The sequence below is a fragment of the Sitophilus oryzae genome, unplaced genomic scaffold, assembly GCF_002938485.1.
Source record: "Sitophilus oryzae breed Bouriz unplaced genomic scaffold, Soryzae_2.0 scaffold_802_pilon_pilon, whole genome shotgun sequence".
Classification (NCBI taxonomy): Eukaryota; Metazoa; Arthropoda; class Insecta; order Coleoptera; family Curculionidae; genus Sitophilus; species Sitophilus oryzae.
Genome location: NW_022147420.1, coordinates 688,490 through 714,763, shown reverse-complemented (window position 1 = coordinate 714,763; position 26,274 = coordinate 688,490). Strand labels below are relative to the sequence as shown.

The following is a 26,274-nucleotide window of genomic DNA, read 5'->3' as shown; positions in this document are numbered from 1 at the left end:
TCATTGCATGATAGATATGACATTTGAACAGTTTAAAAATATTTGTGCTAAATGTTGGAAGGAACCCTATGGATTTCTTGTAATTGATAAAGATTGTCAATTAAATAATGGTAGATATAGAAATAAATTTGATTCCTATATTTATATATAAGACGAGTTTTAGGTGGTTTTTCCTCATTTTAAAAATTATCTAACATGGATAAACGTTTAGCTAAAGAGTTGATAAAGTCAAGACAAGCAGTAAAAGAAAAGTATCATATGCTAAAATCAGCAGCATCTACAACACAAGCAGAGTTAGAACAGACTTATAAACCAATAACACAACCTATACAAGAACTAGTCTCAGCTATTGGAAAATCGGAACATTTACACATAAAAGAAGAACCTGTTGACTTACAAGAAGAATATTTTAAAACTTCAACACCTACAAAAGTTAAAATAACTCCGAAAAACTGGCAAAACTCTATATTACCACCTGAAACTCCATCATTTTTTAACAGATCAACAGAATCTATAAGTCAGATTCCCAATATACAAGAAACAAGTATTATTGCAGAAACATTTCCTTCACAATTTAACCATTCAGAAAATAGAAATTTATCAGATATATTAGAAGAGACAAGACAAACTATTCAAACATATGTTGGCAGTTCGGGATATGATGATTGGTTGAATGCTTTCCACGAATTACCAAGAACATATATAGATGAAGGTGTGAGAGATACAAAGTCTAAGTTTGATCATAATTATGGAATAGTACATGATCTCGAAAGAGATAAATTTTTGGGTTTAACACAAAAACCTGTGGAAATAATTGGTAAAATATTCATGTGGAAGGTATAAAATATCCGGAACGGTTGGTTTATATGAATTACTTTTAAAAAAAGAACCTGTTGGATATAAAAATGAAGATTTAGAAAATTATATGGACATATTAAAAAGAACTAATGCATATCGTAGAAATTTTGATCCCAACGAGCAAGTGCAAGGGAAATAGTTCACATAAATATGTAACAATAATTGGACCTTACTTGCAAACGAAAGGGTATTACAAAAACTAAAACAATAACACCATTGGAAAGGGTTGACTGAAGCTTTTGCTAAACCGAAAGCTCCATTTAGAACTAGTAGAATGAGTGCTGTCCAGAAAGGGAAAGGTTTAACTTTAAAAATAAATAAATCAAATACAGATTATGTGTATTGGGATAATATAAATGAACTTGTGGATCGACTTCGTCTTTTACTAGCATCTACAGATGCTGGCAATACAGCCCAAACAATGAAATATTATCTATAATTGAGGAATTAAGGGAGGCTAAAGTTATACTATAAAATGAATTGACAGTTATAAACAAATCAATTGTTTACCAATATCAAACCATGTCTGTTGATAAATTTGGTTGTCATATTTCTAAACGTAACATTTTAAATACAACAACCTTGGAAAACACAGTCTTATCAAATGTTGAAAATAAAATTTTAAATAGGTTTAAGACAGATGTAAACTATATTGAAAATAAAGTAATTGAACATTTTCAAGGTAGTATAGACAACACAAATAAGAGATTAAGTGAAAATGAATCAAACTATAATAATTTTGCAAAGAAAATTAAAAGTTTTTGATGAAAAATTACAAAACATGAAGATAAAATTGTACAATTTAATGATAATATAAAAACAATTAATAATTTAAAAACAGAAATAGAACAAATTAAAAATTCCATTAACGATACATCACAAATTGAATCAATCAAAAGAAATTTTAAAAATGACATTAAAACAAAATTTGAAGATTTTACAAACAAAGTTTACGAAAGAGTTAATCAAGAAGTAGCTTATTTTAAGGATGTTCATGATAAAATTGACAGAACTGAGAAAATTACAGCGACAGCATTAAATATGCACATAGTTAACCATAAAAAGACATAGAAGAACTACAAGATCTAAGACAGCAATTTAATAATACGTTAGCTGAAATTACAAAATTAAAATCAGAAAAAATTTTGGAAAGTGAAGATAGAAATAAAAGTAAAAGTGAAATTTCTACAATAAAATCCAGTTTAGAGAAGTTCAATTTAAAATTGGATGAACTATATGTAAGTCTAGAATCGTTGAAAGAGTATGTAAAAGAAGAAAATAAAAAAATTAATGCTGATATTGATGAAATTGATAAGACCATGAACACTCAAATTAGAGAAGTGATAATTAAAAATCAAAAAGAAAGAATTAAACATCTAAGAAATGATATTGATAATATTGATCAAACTAAAAGTAAACTTATAAACGATACTCTTAATGGTAAAAAATTATCTGTTGTATCTTTAGAGATTAGACAATATATACAAAATCTTTCACAAAATATATATACTATCTCTAAAAAATTGGAAGAAGAACTAAGAAAAATAGAAACGGAAGTAGAAAATTCGGCAAATAAAACAAAAGATTTTCTATTAACAACTGTTAAAGAATATCTAGATAACCTAGTCAAAGAAATAATTAAAATTAATGAAATTTTGATTGAAACTAATAAGGATGAACAAATACAAAAATTAAAAGAATGGATAGAGACGTATAAAAGCTTTGTGGACAACTACTCTCAAAACTAAATATCTTTTGGTAAAATTTCAAAAGTATGACAACCATTAAGGAACAAGTAGTTAATGAGTTACATAAACCTGCTAGAAAAAAATTTATGCGAAGAAGGGTAATTGTTAAAGGACTAAATGATCTTTTACAGGCAGATCTAGTAGAAATGCAACCATATTCCAAATTTAACAGGGGTTATAGATATATTTTAGTTGTTATAAATGTGTTCTCAAAATATGTTTGGGTAGAACCTGTAAAAACAAAATCTGGTAAGGATGTTGCCGCAGCAATGAAAACCATATTACATACTTTAAAAACCAACCCACAAAATTTGCAAACGGATAGGGGTACAGAATTTTTCAACCAACATTTCCAAAAACTGATGGAACAATTTAAAATTAATCATTATAGTACGTTTTCCAATTTAAAAGCAAGTGTAGTTGAAAGAGTAAACCGAACATTAAAACCAGAATGTGGAAAATGTTTAGTTTGCAAAGGAAATTATAGATGGCTTAATATTTTACAAGATATCGTTAAAGGATTACAACAACACCAAACATTCAACAATTGCAATGAAACCAAACCAAGTAAATAAACAAAATGAAAAAGAAGATTTTAAGATCAATCTTTACTCATGCTAAAACAGTAGATTCAAAACTTGCTAAATTTAAAGTTGGAGATCATGTGCGTATAAGCAAGTATCGTGAGGCGTTTTCCAAAGGTTACACTCAAATTGGTCAAATGAAATATTTAGAATTAAAAAAGTTAAGATGACAAATCCCAGAACATATATAATTGAAGATGAAAGAAATGAGGAAATTCAGGGTGGATTTTATGAACAGGAGTTACAGAAAGCAAAACACTTTGATGTATATCTCGTTGAAAATTTAAGAAGAAAAGGAAACAAAGTTTATGTAAAATGGTTAGGATTAGATAAAAAATTTAATACATGGATTAATAAAAATGATGTTGTATAGTTGTTTTATGTAACTTAAAATAAAATAAAGCACTAATTGATATAATATAGTTTTATTTAATATTTGGTTAAATATAAGTATTAGCAAATCGTGTTAAATACATTTTAGTTCTGTGTTCTTTGCTTAGTATTGGATCAAAGAATAAGCTTACAATTATTAATTCGTTTTTCAAAACGAAGTCTATCTAAATAATAAGTTCTAAATTCACTTTTTCGTGCTTGTTTATAAGCAAAATTCCACTGCACTAACACATAAAGTTTATTTTTCTCTTCCTGAAAAGTCACCGATTTCTTCATAATATTTTCTTTTAAGTCCATTTCTCTTTAACCTGGTTTCCAGTTCTTCAGGGATAAGTGTTAGAAACTCCAACATTGTTGACACATTTTCACTGTTTGGATTTTAATTTGGTTGTAAAATACGATAAATATTATCAATATGGTCATCTTCCTGACTTGAAATGCTGGTTTGGAACACTTTAAAGAAAAGTGAAAATTCTTGTTTCTTTTATAATAGAAATCCTGTAATCCACAACTTCCTTTAATCGCCATAATGTTTCTATAGACTCGTATCCTAAATATACGTATCTCGAATATTCTTCTTAATTTTTATAACAGGAAGACTGTTGACTTTCTCAAAATATAATTTAAAGTTGTCTATATTCAACATGGGATCGTTAATTTGCTGGGGAAAGCAGAAGTAGTTTTCAATAACTCCCCGATGATTGCAAAACTATTCCAATTTTCTTCACTTAAAATTATAGAGACACCATTTTTCCACCGATTATAATTTTCGGGGATAAATCTTGATTACTTATACCAACAATAACAAACTTTGACGAAGATTTATTCAAAAGAAAATTTTTGAATTTAAAAGATTTTCAAAATTTTTAGAAGACATGGTGAATGAACTAAATGATATTAAGTTCTTCTCTTACTTTAATATTCAAACCCCTACCATTTTATATCCCCACCTATTCATATCGATCAACTTATGTGCATTGCTTATTGTCTATTCACAACAACAATGTTTTAAAATGAAATTGATTATTGAAAGTATAAATTTCCTGTTTGAAATTTATAATAAAAAAAGATAATTAAAAATTGTGATATACAAAAATATTGTAAACGTTAAAAAGAGATTAACGATATTAAAAGTGTTATATCCATTATTTTTTTTCATTAATAAATTTAGTATAGTTGAATGATTCATTTTGAAAATGTGTATATTTTTAATTCGGATCTTCCTTAATCCAATTAGTATCAAAAATGGTTTGGCTTTGAATAATGATATAAAACTTTAAAAACCTACTAGCATTTTCTCCTTTGTTTATGTGATACATAAAACTAATTGTATTATTATTAATTAAACCAACTTTTCATAAATTGGCAATTTTATCAAGGGTTATATTTGTCTCTATTAGGAGAAACATATTTCACATCGTGTTACATTAGGAGGGTAATGAACATAAATAATGTTTTGAAAAATGAAATAAAGGAGTATAAAATGGGTTTGAGAAGCCATTAAAACAAAGTAAATACTGTATCAATTTATTTATTCAAAATTTACATCTATTCAAGAGGATAGCCCAATAACATTTGAAACTTTTTTAAATAAACTAATATAAATACATTTTGCTATAACAAATATATATTGAAAACAGAGGTAAATTAATACTAAAATCAATAAATTTTTACATTTCAGAAATATTTTGTTTTTGCAATTTTATTTTGTTTAGCAATAAGCATTCATTTAAGTTACATGTTGGTGCAAATTTATAATGTTCTTCGATAGGACAATCATCATGGATCCAATCATAAATTTCTACTCCACAATAGTAACATTTACAAACATCATTATATGAAATAGAGTAAAATCCTGCTCCAGCTAATATCTCAGGTTTTAATCTACCTTTCCATTTTTAAAGGTAGAAAGCCTTGTATCATATGTTTTATAAGCAACATTATCGATATATTTATCAAAGCTTTCCAAACACATCTTATGAACGATCAATAGAAAATAAAATAATTTAAAAACATACTTAATATAAGTATATTTATTTGAGAACATTAGCAAGTGAAATATAAAATATGTGGTGGACTAAAATAATTGATTACTAAAATTTACAACTATGTAATCTTAATTACATGTATATCCATTTTTTATATACCTATATAAAACATATATAATAATAATTTATTAAAAAAAAATATGTGATTAAACTACTAATATAATATTAACAATATGTTTGATATAATATTAATTATAAAAATACATCTAAATCGGGATGATCAGCGCTCCACTGGTAAAATGGAATATCCTGGTGACCCCAAGCGAGTGTTTTATAATCATGTGGAATTTTATATCGCTTCGTATCTTCTGAACTTAGCGCGATTTTATTTACCAACTCGGTAAAAAATTGTATGTAGTCGAGAACAGAAACACATACATAGAGAGCAAAATTTTTAGAGTTATTTTCTACAACATCTTTGTAGTGGATAAAGTCTAACTGATTTTTAATAGTAGGTTTCTTAATACCTTTAGCTTTTTTTAAGAGACTATTTTCAGTTTTTATGCAATATGCTTTTGCTCCCGTACCGTAGAATGTTGTAATAGGTTCACCAGCATATTCATCTTTAAATTTACCAATTACTGATTGTGTTATAGGCATGTTGTGTATATTATTAGGTAAGTAATTGGATGTATCAAATTTATGAATATTCTTTTGCATATCATAATAAACATTGTCTGTTTCAATTTCAAGAATAAAAGAGTCAGTGTCTGTATACAGAAGAGAAACATTTTCTTTATATAGAGGTTTTAAAAAGTTGTAAAAGAAATCGTACATAACAGTTTTAGATATATCTAAAACGCAAAATCCAACATATATTGGTTTATTATAAGTAACAGATATTCTTTGCATTTGAATAGCTACTAGATTTTCTGTGAATATTGTCAGATCTTTGAAATATGGTTTTGCAATCAAATTTTCAGCACCATCTTTCCTTTTATTTTTTTCCCATTCAGTAACAAGCCTGACATCGTTTCTCCTATCAATATTTTCCATAGTTTTTCCGTATATACTATTATTTGCTAATTTATATGTATGACGTTCAAATTCATTTCTAGACTCATTACGTAATGTTGTATTTAAATCTATAAATTTTTTCAACCAAGCAGATTGCGAAAATTGTAAAACTCTATGTATTTTAGTTAACTTAAGTCCATTTTGTAGACATTGTTGTAATAACTGGTAATGAATAACATATTTGGATTTGCTATTTAAATTAGGTATTAATTTTGTGGAATTTGAATTGGGTGGTTTATAGTTCTCAGGACAAAAAGGAAAATCATTGTGATGGTCATGGAGATTTTCAGGATATTCTAAATCAACTTCTAGCACAAATCCTTTTTCAGAAGTGTTAGAAATAGAAAAAATATCTAAATTTTCTATTTCTTTTTCTGTTAACCACTTAAAATCCCCTGTTGGTAGATACTGTGACATTGCAAAACCGTATAAATTTGTTGCATCATAGTACATTATGTATTTATGTGGTTTTGATGCATCGTAGCTTGAAAGAAAAGGATTATTTGCTTCAGATTTTCTTGTTATACAAGAACTAACCCCACCACGAACGCTATTTTTGAAAAAATGCAACATATCCGGATCAGTTAATAATTCCAATTCTATGCCTGTATATCGTAAACTAGCTTCCCAGCTTAACCCGGGAAAAGTATAAAAGTGTGCAGGGTCTAGTTTGTATGTAGATAAACAAGTTTTACGGAAATTTTCAAAAATATCTGCTAAAAGTAAAGTGTCTGATAGTAAATATATATCTGAATAATGACCTATACATTCGCACTCAAATAAATTCCATACTGTTTGGGCTCTTTCATATTCTTCATCAGAAATGTGCTCATCTGTTATGTTATTGTAAAATTTATCTTTTTCTGGCAAATATGTATCATCTAGTTTTTCAAAACAATCAATATAACTATAGGGAAACACACCTTTCTGACGAATAAGCTGAAATTTTTTATCATCATCGAAAAATTTTTTTATTTCTACACATTGTTCATCTTTCAGGGTATCTGAGAGTTTTGATAAAGAAAATGATAGAAACTGAAATGAGTCAATAAATCTCAAGGACAATTTCTTTCGCTTAATAATACTGATATGTTTGTCAACGTAACAATCTACGGGGATAGATTTTTCAAAAGATATGTATTTTTCTTTGTTATGTGCAATTACTGTTAATTCCTCTTTATTTAAACATAGGTTTTTGATAAATAGGTGGCAGTCGTAATTACGTAAGTTGTGCATGACAACTGGAATATAATTAGGAGTTTTATATTTTATGTTACATAAAGAATGAGCTGGTCCTCTATAGTTTCCAGTAATGTGACAGTGGTCGGCAACTTTATCACTTAAAAGTGGTTTATCACAAATATGACAGTCTGTGGCATAGTTGTGTTTAATTTTTTCTAATTCCGTCAAACTATTCATTTTTTTAGGATTTTTTAAAAATGTATGATACAAATTTAATACATCTTGTTCTAACAAATTTATAAAAACTTTTTCACAGTTAAAACCTCTATATCTTTCAAATTTCGAGAATGCATCATCAAACGAGCATTTGATATAATAAGCAAAAGAATAAGGAATATGTTCAAATTTTTTTAAGGTATAAGAACTATTTGGATTTTCATCAATATTTCCATTATTTAAAGGTTTTAAAATGCATTCAAAATCCGCATACACTATAAAAGGAACTTCCATTTGTTTATGATAATTTATGTATTTTAATTTATTTTCATAGATTTCATTTCCATACTTATCTGTCACTGGATCTTTCGAAGGTAAGTTAATTCTAACATGATCACAATCATGCTTACTATGATATTGTAATTTTTGTTCTGTTTGATAGTATTGAAGACAACCATCACATAAATGTTTTTTTCCGTGATGTTTGCTCAATTGAGTGGAAATTAGTCTAGAAAAATCAGCAATGTAACAATAATGAAAATTATCGTCATCATCATTTATCAAAAGCAAATTAATATGTTTCTCTTTCTTATCACATGAATAATATAGAGGTCCAATTACTTCATATTTCTGATTATTAGAAATTTTATCAAAATACTTTTCTAAACCGTAAACATTAATAGAAATATTGTTTTGATTCTCAAATTTTTTTATGTCTTTTAATGACATAGGGAAATCAATACCTGTGATGTTTAAAACTGTTGAATAGTGCGGGTATGATGATATGTCAAAATTAGGTCCTGTTGGAATGTGAAGAGCTGCTACTACTGACCATGCAAAACAGTAGTCATCATTATTTCTTATGTTAACAACAGCGTTGCGTCTTGAAATTTCAACTGGAAGTTCAATGAATGAGGATGCCTTCAGAGGATTGAATTTATTTATATTAATCTCCAAGTAAAGAAGATTAAGTAGAGCCCATCCTAAAAAAAAAAAAAAAAAAAAAAAAAAAATAGCAATAAAATAATTCTTGCCTATTGACTATGAATATAACTTACCAGAATCCCTTTCTGCAAATTCGTCAGCTTTTTTATCAATAATTATTATAAGTTTTTCCATTAAGTCTTTCGTTTCGGTGCCTTTGCAAATTACATTGAAAGGTGTATTAAATGATTTAACATCATAATTTTCACTAGTGGGGTTATAATAGTAGCCAAAAAGTTCCATATTAATTTTAATACATGTATGTTTATTCAGCTGATAGTCTAATATGCATTGAATTTTTGATTCCAAATGTTGAAAATATTGTTTGACATCTAGAATATTTTTTTCTGTAGTAATTCTGTATGACACTATTCGTTCCTTAAACGCCGACTTAATAATTTGAACTCCTTTATCTTCTATCATTTTAGAATTGTTTTTGTGAAAGTTGGATAGTAAATGTCCTACCCACATATTTGACAAAACTGGCACATTACAATCTTTACAAAATCTCTCTGTAAAAGGAAATATTTATAAGACTAAAATTGTAAACTAGTGAGAAAATGTCTTACCTTTTTTTTCATTCACAGTAGACTTTGCAACCCTTTGATTGAAAAATCTTGACTTGCTACAGGCAGTCCTCATATGACGTAATAAGTTATCTTTACGACTAAAAGATTTACTACAAGATGTGCAATTGAACATGTTGATATTTCAGTCCTATAAAAGAATTATTTATTTTAACTGACTTTATTAAGATACTATTATGTTGCATCTTTGATGATCTGATAATGAAAGAAATTTGGAATAGAAATTTATGTCATATTGAGTAGTCAGTTTGTTAGCGTTTTTGGTTGTCTGTTTTGCGGTTTATGTGTTTGTTTATTTTTATTGTTGGTTATAATTTACTATATATGTGAATTAAATTTAGACAGACAGTTTTTAGCGTTTTTGGTTGTGTGTTTTGCGGTTTATCTGTTTGTTAGTATTTTTGTCTATTTTAATTTTATTGTTGTTGTGTAGAGCGTTTTTGGTGGTCTGTTTTGTGGTTTATGTGTTTGTTATTGTAGTTTTTATATTTTAATTTTACTGTTGTTTGTTGTATTTTTTTTTTACTATATATGTGAATTAAATTTAGACAGACAGTTTTGTTAGTGTGTTTGTTGTCTGTTTTGTGGTTTATCTGTTTGTTTATTTTTATTGTTGGTTATAATTTACTATTTATGTGAATTAAATTATTTAGACAGACAGTTTCGTTAGTGTGTTTGTTGTCTGTTTTGCGGTTTATCTGTTTGTTGGTATATTTTGTCTCTTTTAATTTTATTGTAGTTACTGTTTGGTTGTTGGTTGTGTTTTTTCTGTGCGTGTTTTCTGTGTGTTTTTTCTGTGTTTTTACTGTTGTTACTATTTTGTTTATATTGTATAATGTTTATAACGAGTTAAATTTGAAGAATGTTATTTTTATTTTAAGTGTAAAATATAACTAAAAACTGGACAAGTTTTTGAATAAAAAAGTCTTAATTCTATTAGATGAATAGGTATAAAACTATAACTTACCAAATCTATAATATATATTAACTTTAACTGACACAGATAATGTTTACCAAAACTTAATTGTAATGGACGCGAAATTTAAGTATCGTTTTTGTCTTTCGCAAGCCAAACCACACCTAAGAACCACACAAAGTAACTGGTCGATGGAGGCGAGGTCGATCTGAGATTATATCTGCAGGTATCTTGTTCTCGGTTCTCTCTGAGATCGTTGAACCTGTGATACTGGTTTTATTTTTTAAATTTTATATTAGAGATGAGCAATGATTTGAAATATCGATAAAATGTTTTATTAAACTGGTTGTGTTGTTGTTTGCTTGTGTGTGTGTTTAGAATTAAATGAAGTGTTTGATGGGAACATTGGATAAAATCTTAGAACTTATTTTTAAATAATATTTATTGTCAAATCTGATTTTTACATTACTGTTACATCCAACTTTTTACATGATATGAAATAAAACTGCAAATATTTATGGTCACATTTATTTTAATATCCTTTTTATACTCTGGACAAAGTAATATCTAATTATATCTTTTCGAAACTGCACTAAATATTTATAATATGAACCACATAGTGGACACTTAGTTGTCATTTTTGAATCATAACGTACATCGTTCCATGTTAATATACAGTTTAAACAAAAAAATGGGAACAAGTATTTGGCACACAAGTTTCGTAGCAATCAACCATGTCGTGACAAATTGCACAAAACAACCGCTTAATTTCCTCTATATTTTCTTTTGTATCTTGTTCGCAGGTTATAGATTCTTCTTCTTCCCTAGGAGGAGATTGTAATACACTAAGTATAGATTGATGTTGAACAGTAAAACTGGTCTGTTGAGAGAGTAAATGATTTTCTTCCGTCATTCTGACCTAATACTTACTACTGGATGTTTTTACTATATATGACTGGACATTGATATGGTGGGGGTGAAAGTAAGTGGGGATAAGCGTGAATCTCTCTCTCTCTCTCTCTCTCTCTGTCTATATCTCTCTCTGTCTCTGTCTGTCTCTGTCTGTCTGTCTGTCTGTCTGTCTGTCTGTCTCTGTCTGTCTCTGTCTCTGTCTGTTTCTCTTTCCCTCCCTCCCTGCCTAAGGATATGCTCGATATTTGTAAATGTTAATAATATATCGATATTAATATATTTTTGTTTTTATTCACTCATCTCTATAAGCGAAAAGTTCATACCAATACCGAAAAGATCCACCACCTCCTCTTAATTTATGAATTCCTGCTCTTTCTTCTTGTTTGTTTATAACCTCCTCCTCCTCTGAATATGGGGTAACCTCCTCTCTCGGAGGAGGTATCCCATAAACTCACTACTCTTAAAAATTCTTAAAAACCACCTAGGACTACAACCGACCCTATAGCCTACAACCCAACGCTAGGTCGCCAAAATATTCCAAATAAAAATAAAATAGTGATGTGTCAATAACTTATATTTAGGACTTACTTGAGCCAGTGACGTTTGGTAACGGCTGTGTGACAGCAGATGGCGTCGTACTGATCGGCTAACCAAACGATCAAAATAACGTAGAAGGCCGTGGTGGTGTCGTTGAAGAACTCCGACATGATCGCTTCAATTCCTGAAACAAAAGCCAAGTTCAAGGAAAATAAAGAAGTAGTTCTTTGATTTATATTACGATGACTTATAAAAATATATTGTATTTTCTTTAAAAGAACCAATTAAGGCAAATTAATTTTCTTCACTTCCAACGACAGGTTTCTGCCTAATAGGTTTATCATATACCACACTATCAGCTCTGCGAAATATGAAAAGTAGTTTTTCAAAAGAACGCTACACGAATAAATACAAATTATGAAACATTCTTATCACATATCTACCAATTTTTATTTTATGGCATTTTTTCGCCTGCTTTTTATCCGTCGGACGGGTATACGCTAATTCGTCCGGTTCTGCCTATGTTACTACTACGGTGGTCCGGTTTGTATATCCTTAAATATCTCAAAAACCAAAGCTTTTAAACATATTAGACCTTTATAATAAATGCCTTATTTTATGTCCAAGAATTCAAAAATGAAATAAAATACCGGGTGTTCCATAAGAAAAAATATACCTTTGGTATGGATCTTAGTTCTGACACACCCTGTATATTTCAAAATAATTTTAAATTATGCACATTGCCTTCCAAGATATGCCCATAAAATATGTTGTTTCTACATCTTTCCGTTTTCGTATAATCAACTGAGGTGAATGCGATGCACCACCCTGTTTATTTTTTATAATACAATTATATAAGTATTCTTGCCACTTAACTGCTGATACAGAAATTTAATTCTGCGCTGTGTTTGTCATAATGTGGATCAACCTGTTCTCACTACCGGTTTCGGAGTCCTACTCCATCATCAGGTGAGCTTGGGCAGATACACAAAATGACAACCATAGCGCAGAGATAGTTAATTCCGACTTGTCGGAAAGTGTCGGTTAGATATTATGTCCCGAACGGGAGATAGCGGCCTGCGTGCAATGGTAGTACTTTCGTACCACCGCGGCACACTATCAATAGTAAAAGGATGGTAAAAGGCTTTTTTTCAGGCAAGCCAAATTATAAAATAGAAAACAAATTTCTTGCAGTATAGGTATATAATAAAATTATATAAGTATTCTTGCCACTTAACTGCTGATACAGAAATTTAATTCTACGCTGTGTTATGGATGTCATAATATGGATCAACCTGCTTTCCGACAAGTCGGAATTAACTATCTCTGCGCTGTGGTTGTCATTTTGTGGATATGCCCACGCTCACCTGATGATGGAGTAGGGCTCCGAAACCGGTAGTGAGAGCAGGTTGATCCACATTATGACAAACACAGCGTAGAATTAAGTTTCTGTATCAGCAGTTAAGTGGCAAAAATACTTATATAATTTTATTATATACCTATACTGCAAGAAATTTGTGTTCTATTTTATTTTTTATATACGTCAATCCTTATAACCTATAATATTCTTCAATTTTTTTGTTCGAAACCTTTCAACGTACACGTCACATCACAAAACATATCTACAAGTTTCGGTTCTATTTGGACCTCGAAAATATTTCTGAAAAGATGAAAAGAAGAGGACGACGTATATAGGGGAAAACGGCGCGGCGGGAAAAACGTACAAAAGTCGAGAGAGGATTATATCTGGAAACGGGCTCTAGCAACCAGTTGCTATTGCGACCCACGTTCCAAGACCTACGGTGCCCCCTCTTCCCCTTTCATTTCCCCTTCTACCCCCCCTAACTCCTCCACCCGCCGGCGCCGCGCCGCTCGACTCCTCATTTCTTACGGCTCGGCCTTGTTATTTTTCCCTCTCGACGGAAAAACACAAAATACAACGTTGCCGATCGGCGGCAAAGATAAAAAACGATATTTTTCCGGTTTTATATTTTTAGCAAAAGGGAAAATTATCGGATTAACGAATTTAAAAGGAAAAATCGACGGCGGATGGGCTTTTATTAAGGGAAATCAAATTGGTTAGAAAATGAGACGACGGAATACCGAACCTAATTATAGAAAACTTGGGGGAAAAAAGTAAAAGAAAATGTATCTTTGATTTCTTGTTTGTTTCAGTAAATATGTCAATAAATATGAGATATGGAAAAAGGTAAGAGTCCTATAACTTACAATTGTGACTTGGATTGGATTCGAGAATTTATCTCTCTATTATTAAGGTGCGTACAGAACAGACGAGACGAGCGCGAGACTCCTTCCATCTATTTTTTGAAAGAAAGAATTTGTAGATTAATGTAACTTTTATCCGCCACTCATTTTCCAAATATCCAGTTTATAATTGGGTATAGGCAATCTAGATATCTCATTTTTAGAAAAACGATGCTTTCCATGTTATCTTCCATCAATCTTCGTTTAAATAAATTGAACGGCTCATATTTATGTGTATTGCAAAACAATATATTTAATGTTAAATCAAGAACAAAGTCCAAACCACTGTCAAAAAAAATCTTTATTGGTAACCGGTTTCGGCAATTCCAGCCATCATCAGACCTTAAAAATTGATATAAACAATAAAACTTATATAAATGTATAAAAGCAAATGAAATTTTTATTTGATTTTATTAACTTTTATATACAGTTACTTCTGTTCGCGACAGACGGAACTACGACTCTAGGAGCGCGACGGCTGGAGCGAACACGTCGCGATCGATATCGCGCGACGCTACATATATACCAGTTCCAGTTACTACTGTTGGCGACCGACGAAATCACGACCCTTCTTCAGTAACATGTTCCTGATAGGTTGTGGAGCGCGACACGACGGACGTTACAAAAAAATACCGCTCCAAAATCGCGTTACTCAAATACCGACTTCACTAATAACTAAGGAACAAGGTTTGTGCCGCGAGGTTTCATTCCTAGTGATTGGTAATATTTACTGAATTTCCGACATTTGCTCCTTGTTTCCATATTCTACTTTTTTAAAACATCGCCCTGTATACCCTATATACCCTGTATACCCTATAAACCCTGTATAGCCTATTCTTTCACTTTTGACGGGTTTTCTACTGCGATCGTTAAGATATTCAGTTCGGGGACTGCTTTATTTTGCAAGCGACCTAACGGGCGCATTAACATTTTTATAGAAATCTCCGGTGGCTGTTTGGGGTTATAGGAGGCGATTTTTTTCGGGTCGATTTTATGAGAGAGATTGATTTTCTATTATAATTTTTGTTTGCTATAGTTTATCTTTTATTAGCATTTTGTGTAATCTATACTAATATATAAAATTCTTAAGTGACTGACATACTGATTAATCACGATCCTGCTGAAACCACTCAATGTAAGAAGCTCAATTTTGGCATACAAGTTGATTCTAGGGTGCAGAGGTTCGATAAGAAGGGATTTTTCGAAATTCCAGTTTCAAGAGGGTGAAACCACCCCTCAAATATTACAATATTTTTTTTTTAAAAAAACGGACAAGTTTCCGAAAAAACGCTTAAACATGTATATTTTATTTTGTTTTTTTATATATTTTAAGATTTTTTAAAAATATATACAGGGTGTTTCACAAAATCTGGTCATTGATTAATCACGATCCTGCTTAAAGCGCTTGACGTAAAAAGCTGATTTTTGGAAAACAGATTGACTTTTCGGTGTACAGGTTCAATAAGAAGGGATTTTTCGAAACTCGAATTCTAAGGTGGTGAAACTATTCCTCAAATATTAAAATATTTTTTATTTAAAAACCGGTGAGTTTTTCGAAAAAACTCTTAAACACGTATATTTTATTTTGTTATTTTACATATTTTAAGATTTTTTATAAATTTATACAGGGTATTTAATAAAATATGGTCATTGAATAATCACGATTCTGCTTAAACTGCTTGACGTTTAAAGCCGATTTTTGGTAAACGGATTGACTGTGGGGTGTAGAGGTTCGATAAGGAGGAGTTTCTCGAATCTCAAATTCCAAGAGGGTGAAAACGCCCCTCAAATATTACAATATTTGTTATTTAAAAAACGGTTAGTCTTTCGGGAAAACGCTTGGACAAGCATAATTTATTTGGTTTTTTACATATTTTGAAATTTTTTAAAAAATCATACAGGGTGTTCCAAAAAGTTGGGTAATTTCTTAACCACGATTCTCTTCCCCTAGGAGATGCAAGACCTTGTCGTTGGTGGGGAAGCTCCTGGTCAGGTGCTGGGGGGAATCCCCTCTAGCACTTGGCTTGGTCTAAGAAGCATCTCACTCATCGTCTTGTCCCTGACTGTAGTGTTGTGGCCAGGGAATTGCACCAAGACATATAACAATACCAGGCGGGGCTACGGACAGCCCTCAACCTTAGGGCATCGGGGGCACCCCATTGTATTTTACCCCTTACTTCTACAGGCGGGGCTCTGTAGAAGTGGACCGACTTGTCCCTAGCGACTCATAGGAACACTATGAGATCTGGTAATAATAGTAATAAAAAACATCACCGGTGAAGCTGTGAGGGAAACCCCCCTAGCGACACTGAGAACAGTAACAATGAAAGTTCCAAGAAGCCAAACCCAAAGAGAACTACAGGAGAGGGTGGCTGACACTTCAGGTGAGACTATCCCTCCGCAAGTGGCATACATGCTACCACCTCCTCCAACGGTCGGGAGCCTACCTCCTACCTCTAAACCCAACAGGCGACACAAGCTACCGTTTAGTCTACCCCGCCTGGGTCATAGCTCCTCGACTGTGAGGGACACGGGTCTCCGTAGGAAGTCCTGGGACTGTATGATGAGTTATAACTCAAGAAAGGGGGACACAATAGATCTCTAAGGTCGCAGAGATTAACCCCCCTCCCACTTATTCTAATTCTAATTCTAACCACGATTCTGCTTAAACTGCTTGACGTAAAAAGCTTATTTTTGGCAAACGGATTTTTCGAAAGTCAAATTCCAACGAGATGAAACTACACCTCAAATATTACCAAGTTATATAATAATATCGCCATATTGTTTTTTCTCATGCTGACATAAATGTGAGAAAATTTTATCCAGTTTGTATGTTAATGGAAATTCTTGCTTTGCTTTATCATTACCATTACAAATGATTAATTCGACGCAAACGAAGTCGCCGGTACACGCTGGTTGTATTATAAAATGAATATTGAAGAGTGCGTTCTGCTGTGGCATATATATAATAATACAAAGCTTATAAATTTTTCATTATCGAAAGCGGCACGATCCATGGTTCTCTTATTTATTGTTCGAACTCACTCTCACTAACTCACTACTAAATTATTATTTTATTCAGACCTCTTTTTCTAATAATTAAGGCCTCAATTTTATCTAAGACCTCTTTCAGACGAGGACGCTGTATCCCAGACGCGCGTATCTCAGATACAGAAAAAGCATGTAGTTAAATAATAGTACCTTACACATGGCATTCGGCGATGCATACAGTATCGCGCGGCCGAGTTTTTGAATATCGAATTTTCAGCCGCCCGGCAACGAAGGAGTATCCGGGATGCAGAATTATCATAGTAGCTTATGGACCTGTTCAGACTTACATACTTTTGCGATACAAAAAGTTCGATTTCACAGGCGAACATAATATTTATTGTAGGTTTATTATAGTAAAATAATAATTCAGTAGTGCGAGTGAGTTCGAACAATAAAGAATAGAACCATGGATCGTGCCGCTTTCGATAATGAAAAATGTATAAGCTTGGTAGAGCCGCATTCTTTCCTATGGGTACGATATACCATCGGGACAGGTCAACTCTGTGTATAGGATTTTAACGTGTAAGACAGTGATGTAGGCAGCTTAATGGCAAATCAAATGTATTAAAAAGAGAAAAAAGTTGGGTGGGTATGGGTGGGTACATTTCTTCTGAGCGGTATTGCCAGATTTTGCATCAAAATTTCAAACCGCATAAGTAGACGTTTCAAAAAAAATGTGGCATCTAGGGTTGGATCTGGATTTCGACAATTAGTTACTCTATTTTACTACAACTGTAATAGATTACATTTAGCTTAGATATATTATCTTCATTTCCAGTAGTATACATGAACATTTTAACATAGTTTATTTTATTCTAATTTCTTTAAGACTACGATAATATATACTGGTCGGCAAGAGAAAATCTTGGGTCGTTTATTTTGTCATCATTTTACCTACATGTCTAGAAGTGAATCGCTATGGCAATCTTTAAGTCGGGGAGAGAAAATTATTACCTATCCACTTAATCATAATCATAAATTTAACATAGTTTATTTTATTCTAATTTCTTTAAGACTACGATAATATACTGGTCGGCAAGAGAAAATCTTGGGTCGTTTATTTTAGTCATCATTTACCTACATATCTAGAAGTGAATCGCTATGACAATCTTGTAAGTCGGGGAGAGAAAATTATTACCTATCCACTTAATCCGGAGCTCAACTTCATACGCTGGGGAAAATTCTTGCTCTTTTCTCTTTGTTCATTTATACAAACACAGAGTCTATAGACTCTGTGCACGACAATCGGCACCCAAAGCCGTGTGTACATTATCGGTTATATCATTAAATAAACTAACCAAAAAATATACTGTATTACGTAGTAAATAGTGCAAATTCTATTGTCGACCATTCTAATCAGTATTAAATAATAATGGAGTGAGCCAGTGTGAAGTGAGACATTAAACGATTGATCTTTTTATTAAATTACGTGGTATAACTTAACACAACGATGAATCGTTTAATGTTTCATATGCACCTCCATAATTATTTAATCTGTAATCATGCTGATTACATTGTTCGACAACAGAATTTGCGCTTTTAGTACGTTTCGAATTAATAGATTATCTGTCTTATTATGCAACTAAGGATGTACGTGTCTACGTAATTGAGCATCAGCATCTCTCTCAATATATCGTATTGTACTGAACACGTTGACACACGAGAATCAGCAACCAAAGCCGTGTGTACGCTTCATTAAATAAACTAACCAAAAAATATGCTCTATTACGTAGTTACGTACATCCTCAGTTTCGCTTGTTTCGATCGCGGCACAAATATTAATTTTCTTGTCGGGAATCACCTTCTCTGCGCCTTCCTTATTGTCACAATTTCTACACGCCGCAATGCAGCCTGTTTGCTCAAATTTATGGACAATGTTGTGGCACAAGGCACAGCGCGATCTTAAAAGGTGAACACAAAGCGCCCAATGACCTCTTCCACACTTGACGAAATGTAAAACCATTTAACGATATGCACCTTCTCTTCGGTCGTATAAATAGCCATTTTTGAAACACTTAACGTACATACCGAAACAGCTAGGCGAAAAGAATGATGCAAAAATAGTTTGGATCTCAGGTGATCTATTTCCTTTCCCCACCTTTTCATCTACATAAAGGTGCGTATTCACTATCCGAACGAACGAATGCTACTATCCAACGAGCGAACGTCCAGTCTTGTTCGCGCGGTTCTATAATTCTCATTCGTTTGCGAACGTCTTTGATATACCGAATGGAAACAGATGAGGGAGCGAACCGAATGGCGAACGGCCGCATGCATTCGGTTTGCTGTCCAAATATACCGAATTTCATTCCTTTGTTCTTTCGGATAGTGAATACGAACCTTAACATAAAGCACCGCCCCTCTCAATGCGTTCTCCCACCATGCTTATGCTTTACCTTGCCCACACCCGTAAAAACCGGCAACACTGTATCGGTCGCACCGGCTCCTCGCCGGCCCCTTTTGATGCTGTCTCTCTGTCTGTCAACCGGTCATTTATATTATTCTCTGTCTTACACGTTAAAATCCTATACACAGTAATCAAATGACCAGGTCGGTATAAAGTTCTTCAAGCCAAAAAGGACTGCTATCCTTCCAATGTCACAGTAACTGAGTCCAGTGCGGCAATAAATCTACAAAGTCTCTTAGATCATATGCGCTTATGAACAGTACAGAATGGGGTATTGGAGCGGATGGGGCTTTTAATTTTCAAACGATATATAAATGGGGATTTGACTGCAGCTCCAACCACTCAACTTATAAGCAAGTTTTTCAAAATAATCCACATTGGACTGATTCCGACTTACTATTAACATCTATTGTACCATTAAAAATGACAAAATATGTCAGACAAATTTGGAGGTAAAAGTTATTTGGTAAAATCCTCGAACTTCGTCCACACGTTTCTGTATTCCAATTAAATTTGAATTTATTAAAGAAACACTTGACGTTATTAAGAAAGAAAACGAAATCATAGAAAACTTAATCCCTCTTAAAACTTAAACTTGAAAAATATTTCTTAGATTTCTTAGAGGGTGAGCAATGGGAAAATTTTGACAGGAGACATTTTAAGGAGGGCACGCACTGAATGGGTATCGGCGCGAGCGAGCGGCACGTAATTTTCAGTTTACGTTGAAATAAATGTAAGCCCGCGCACCGCATTAGATCGGTGCGCTTCGAGCTATCGGCGCCATTCGAGCTATCGGCGCCATCAGGCGAAATCAGAGAATGCATGGGAGGGGGATGAATAGTCTACGCCGAGCGACTGTTTTTAGTGGAGCGGTTTTACATTAAACATGTCCGATAAATTATTAATCGAAAGTGTACGAGACCATATCATACTTAATATGCGGTTTTTTATAAAAATGTCTTACAAGCACGTAGCCTATATTGTTTACTACACTTATTCAATAACTGAATTAGAAAACCTTCCGATTAAACCCATTTATTTCTCATCTCGTTTTGATTATCTCACATTATTATGGAAATCGAATTTAAATATCGTCAAAAAACTTATCATATTATTTAATTTTTGGTTTGTTTTGACGTTAGTAATAACAGCTGATAAATAGTCATCCTATGTCACAATGTCACTATTTTGATCGCTCCGTACAAGGTACAAATAGAGAAAATAATATTTATGTTTGAATAAATATTTGTACATATATCTACCGTATGATAGAAAAAAACGGCGTCCAGTTGTATGGGAAATGACGATTGATGACATTTCCTATATAAATTTACATATAAAATGGCACCGACCTTCATTTCATGGCCATCGCTGATGCCGTTCCTTTTCGATAATACGGTACTATAAAAACTATTTGTATTTTTTCTTTTTTCACTTTTCTTTGACTTTTTTATTATATCTTAAGTTTTTAAAATCTTGGTTTTAAGTGAGTAGTGAATAAAACGAAACTTGTGTTTACATTTTGTTTAATGATTGACGTTTCGACCAATTTTAATTCGGTCTTCTTCAGAATCTTGTAACGTTTTTAGTTCGTTACATGTCTTTGATTATGATATATGATGTCTGGGCACAACCCTGTTATGGTTTGGCACAACCCTGTTATGGTTTGGCACAACCCTGTTATTGCTCTGTGGGAGCGCGCGCTGTCAACATCGCTTCTGTCAATTCTCTGTGATCTAACTTCACTTTTGGTTAGACTGTTTGACCTGTCAGACGCCATTAGTCCCAGTTTTTGAGAAATGGTGATTATTTAAATCTTGCTGTGTAATCTGAATCAGCTGCCATTTCGAAGCTACAGGTAAAGCTGAGTTATTTTCCTTTTAGATTCGTTATTATTAGCGAATATTTTAGGAGTAGAGTTACGGATGGCCCAACTTGTATTTGTATTTGGCTGGCACGTTGGCGTCCCTTTGCTTTTGGCCTCCAGAATGTCATTTGGAAGAAAGGACAGATTATTTATTATTTATTGAGCCCTCGGAAGTACTTCGAGGTAGGTTCATTTTGTTTATTAGACGGTGTTTGATTTTAAACATGGGTTTCATGTTCTTAGGGTCTTACGGACGGACTATTTACAAGGTACAGGCATTATCCAAGGTCCTAGTATTCCCTTGTGCCACTGTCTTATGGACGGATGTCCCATGGACAAGTGTCCCCTGTAGGATTGATTTGTCTTCACATAGAGTGCCCCAGCGTGGGTGTGGCTTGAGCCCCGTGCTGCTTCACCCCCATTTCTAAGCCTGGATCGCCGACAGACAGTGCAGAGATGCAAGACCTCCTCGCGCTGCTACTGGTTGAAGCAGGGTTACATTAAAGAACAGCTAAGTGTAATTTTAAGTTCTAGTATTGCATTTAACACCTAAAATGTTTTCAGTCTTAAACAGTAACGTACATTTAAACTATAGCGTACAGACTATATTTAGTGGTTAGATTATTAAGAATATTTATGTCAATGCAGTAGTAAAAGTGTGATTTAGATTTTAGATTTCATAATATCACGCATTGTAATGGTATTACTTTCTATAGACATTAATTATTACGCTATACTAATAGATGAATGACGAGATAGATTCTAGAATCTACAGGTTGCAACACATCTGATTGAACACCGTATAAATTTAACAATTTAAATAAAGTAATGCTACTTTTCTTACATTTTCTATAATGTTACACGCATTGTATTTTCTCACAGTCTTCGTTGAACATATTTACATACATAGTTTTACTCAACAAATAACCACTATAATAATTATTAAAATTGTACAATGATATTTACCATCAGAATTCATCATGAATAAATATAATCATTAGTTTTAAGTAATACACAACTGTGTTTTCTTTCTCTGTACATGCCTGGCGCCCAATATCTATATATCTTTTGTTAATTATTACTGATTAATTTTCTCTCTAGTGAAATACCTTATCCACGACTGCTCTCCGATGAAAAGCTGCCGTTCGCAGTGGTAGTTGTTTTAAAAAAACGCTACAATCTAAAATATACAATACAATAGATTCTGAAGAAGCCCGAATTAAAATTGGTCGAAACGTCAATCATTAAACAAAATGTAAACACAAGTTTCGTTTTATTCACTACTGACTTAAAACAAAGATTTTAAAAACTAAAAATAAAAGCTATATATAAATGTTTGTAATGACACTTATTTAGATTAAAAAACTAAAAATAGAAGTTTTATTTGACTATTTTTCATATCTAGCTTTGTTTTTAAAGAACAAATTAAACCCTTTTGAATGATACCAAATTTGTTAAATCGGTCAAGCTAAGAGTCATGTAGTATATTTTATCCCCATCTTCCACTCATTCCACTATTTCAATAATTTTATGTGGTTTGTTAAGATCTAAATATATTAATGTGTGTTTGGTTAAGATCTAAATAATATTAATTTCCATCATAAAGCATAAAATATAAAAATATAAATAGTAATAATACTTTATAATTTTTTGAAATGCCGAATGAATTTGACTAAATTTGAATAAACTTCTCCTCGTCTATGCTCAAATTTATGCTGGTGATGTACTCTGACCGTCGATCGTGCGACTCCAGTGCGCGGCTACAATCGACTTTCCGACCGGTCGCACAGTGCTTCAACATATGGCTCTAGAGGACAAAAATGCAAAACTTCTCTTTTATTGTAGGTAATTTATTCAAACTAGGTTTATTTGACACAAATGATGAGTACTCTCATTGTACTAAATGATGATGTTCTTAGTCCCACGTTTATGAAAAAAAAATCTTATAAATAATAAAAATGTGGGAGCTGTGTTCCATCTAAGGAAATAATAATTTATAGTATGAAAACGTTGTAAGTATTAAATAAATCCCTGCGATAAAAAAGAATTGGAATAACATTAGAACATGATTCCTACAATATAAGCCAATATAAGATAAAAATGTTTTCCTTTAATGAAAAGAAACATTAATGCTATATTTAATTAAAAAAAACTTAAGATACTATAAATTTACTTTACGACAACAAAATGCATAGATCGTAACTACTCTGATTCAGAAGAATCACTGCTGACAGAATCTTCCAAATTTATAGTATCCAAATCACAGGTAGATGAAATATCCTCACATATAAGATATTTCTGTACATGTTTTTTCTAAATATGTTACTTTTTCGCGTTGTTACTGTTCTTTTTGTTGGTATGAGGGGTTCGAATGTTAATAGTTACCTCTTTAATAGATCATATCAATATATTATTTTTTCGTTTTCTTGGGTATGAGGTTTTATAATAAATTGAAAGATGGAAACTTCTTTATGCGACGTTTCGCTCCAAAATAGTGGGCTTTTTCAGGCACAAATGGTCTCATTTGACTGGAACGTTCATCAATATCTAATAAAGAACACATTTTTTGAAATACAAATAATTTTGAGTTCTTGTCCTTATGATCAAGCCAAGTATTAACCAGATCGGCATTGCTCATCAATTTTACTCCATCTGAAAAGTATTATAAAATAAAGTTCGTCGCAAGCAGACGCAGGTGAACTATTCAAAAATTAAAAGTGTATGAATATGACAACAAAAATATACAATAAATACGATATGTTTTAATATGTTATTTTTAAATGCCTTTTTGAAGTTTGAAAACGTAAAATTTTTATACCCATTTAAGAATCATTTTAAAAAATAAATAAAAACTAAACAATTCAATTAAGTATACCATTCAATTAAGTATACCTTCCATATCAGCTTCATTCCGTTTCCCTACCTTTTACATAAAATATTATATCATGTAAATGAATAGGACAATGCACACTATCCGTTCCGTTTCCCTTCCGTTCCATATCCTTTCCTTCCATACACTTTTTGGCGGACGGGCTGAAGCGTATCGGAAACAGCGTTGTCAAGTTCTTACATTTGTACCAGCTCTGTTAAAATTTAGCTGATATTTATTCATTCTTTCACCTCTTAATTAAATCTATTATTTTTTTCAAAAGATACAAATTTTTAAAATAAAACTTTCGTAATGATAGAAATTGTACAATAAAAAGTATGGAACTGATACGGAACGGAAGCTTACGTATAGCACCAATACAATAAAAAATACGGAACGGATATGGAATGGATATGGAATGGAAACGGAAGGTATAGTGAGAATCAACCTTAACGCGGACAAATCCCCAACCGGAAAAACCGTTTCAATTATAATTTTCCGTCGTTAATATTGTGGCTACGGCGCGGCGACGGCAGCAACTCAGCCTCCGTCGCCGCCACAGCGTCACGCCGCCCCCATTTCGTATGCAGGACGCAGTGCCATCGCCGCCTCCGACCCTCGATGAATAAAATTACAGAGAGCGAAAATGATGGAAAATGATGATGGCATGGCGCGGAGGGAAGAAAGCAGGAGACGGGGTTAGGCTTTCGAAATTTCTCGCGCATAATGAGTTTAATAAAAAGCTGTCAAAGATTATTTCTGTTAAAGTCGGAAGTGGCGGCCGTGGCGGGCCCTGAAAGGGCGACGCGACGGCGGCGTGGCGGAGAATTTTGAGTAGTTTTCGTTTCGATGTGTTTTTTGAATAATGAGCAACGAGGTTTTAGCGGATGACGTAGGGATGTACTGTATAAAAGTAATGTAGGGTAATAGACAAAAATAGTTATAAAAAATGTCTACACCAATGTGGCGGATTCATCTCTCCAAAAAAATCCTATATGCGTATTTCGCCACTGCAAGAAAATCTACAAAATAAAATAGTTATTTTTTGTAAACACAGCTGCGTTAATCCAACGGCGACTAATTGTCAGCAGTGGCTTCCCAAGTAAAAAATTCCGACTTCCGACTAGTTTTGACTACACGCAACGTTGAAATTGGGACTTTTCCCTACCCTATGCATACCCAAACCTCAAATTACGTAGCCAAAACGTCGCTACGACGTTGCACTTAAACAGTTGTATATTTTGACCCTTAACAACGTTGGTAAACGTTGTAGGGCACAACGTTGTTAGAAGTTGTGTTTTATATCGTTGTCATTAAGTCGCCAGAGGGCATGTTTATTGTACTACAGAATAACAAACGTAGTACAACGTTGTGCAACGTACTTTTAAATTATGAGTGTAAGTACATGCTAACTACAACGTAATACAACGTTTCATTAAACGACCCAAAGCAACTTCAAAATTATAACCAATTACTATGTTGTATTACGGCGACGAGCGCGACGATATCGATTTTTGTTGTGGAACCGGAACTATCTACACCTAACCTCAAAAAATTCTGTACTATACTGTCACAGAGCAATTGGTTGGGTATTTTTTCTGTTGTACTTACCGTGTAAAGCGAAAAGAAGATGTATAGGAAAAAACATATAAATACTCTACAACTTTTTATAGAAAAAAGAAAAAGTATTTAGAAGAAAGTCAGCGAGCAAGTCAGTGTCCGAAAAATGAAGTGGAAATAACGAGTTTGGGTTCGTCATCCATATCCCCCAGTCATGTATCGAAGGAACGTCCACTTCAATTTGAAAAATAATAGTGCTACTCGTGGTAGCTT

At 32.5% G+C, this 26,274-nt stretch overlaps 2 protein-coding genes across 2 annotated transcripts in view; both read right to left on the bottom strand.

The window, feature by feature from the left end:
- LOC115888609 (membralin) overlaps positions 1-26,274 on the bottom strand; it is a 282,010-nt gene that overhangs the window by 131,753 nt on the left and 123,983 nt on the right. Inside the window, exon 9 of the mRNA XM_030908375.1 lies at positions 12,034-12,166. Coding sequence (XP_030764235.1) covers positions 12,034-12,166 — 133 coding nt within the window. The remainder of the gene's footprint in view (positions 1-12,033; positions 12,167-26,274) is intronic.
- On the bottom strand, positions 9,038-10,943 carry LOC115888595. The gene is made up of 2 exons (XM_030908359.1): positions 9,600-10,943; positions 9,038-9,542 (listed from the first exon to the last, which is right to left on the bottom strand). The coding sequence occupies exons 1-2, from the start codon at positions 9,730-9,732 to the stop codon at positions 9,088-9,090; spliced, it is 588 nt and encodes a 195-aa protein (XP_030764219.1). The 5' UTR covers positions 9,733-10,943; the 3' UTR covers positions 9,038-9,087.

What these genes read in the sequence shown, in the direction of transcription:
- LOC115888595 (XM_030908359.1), bottom strand. Translation starts at nt 9,732, where the DNA reads ATGTTCAATTGCACATCTTGTAGTAAATCTTTTAGTCGTAAAGATAAC. An exon ending in TACTGTGAATGAAAAAAAAG is followed by an intron (nt 9,543 to 9,599) that starts GTAAGACATTTT and finishes TTCCTTTTACAG; the next exon opens with AGAGATTTTGTAAAGATTGT.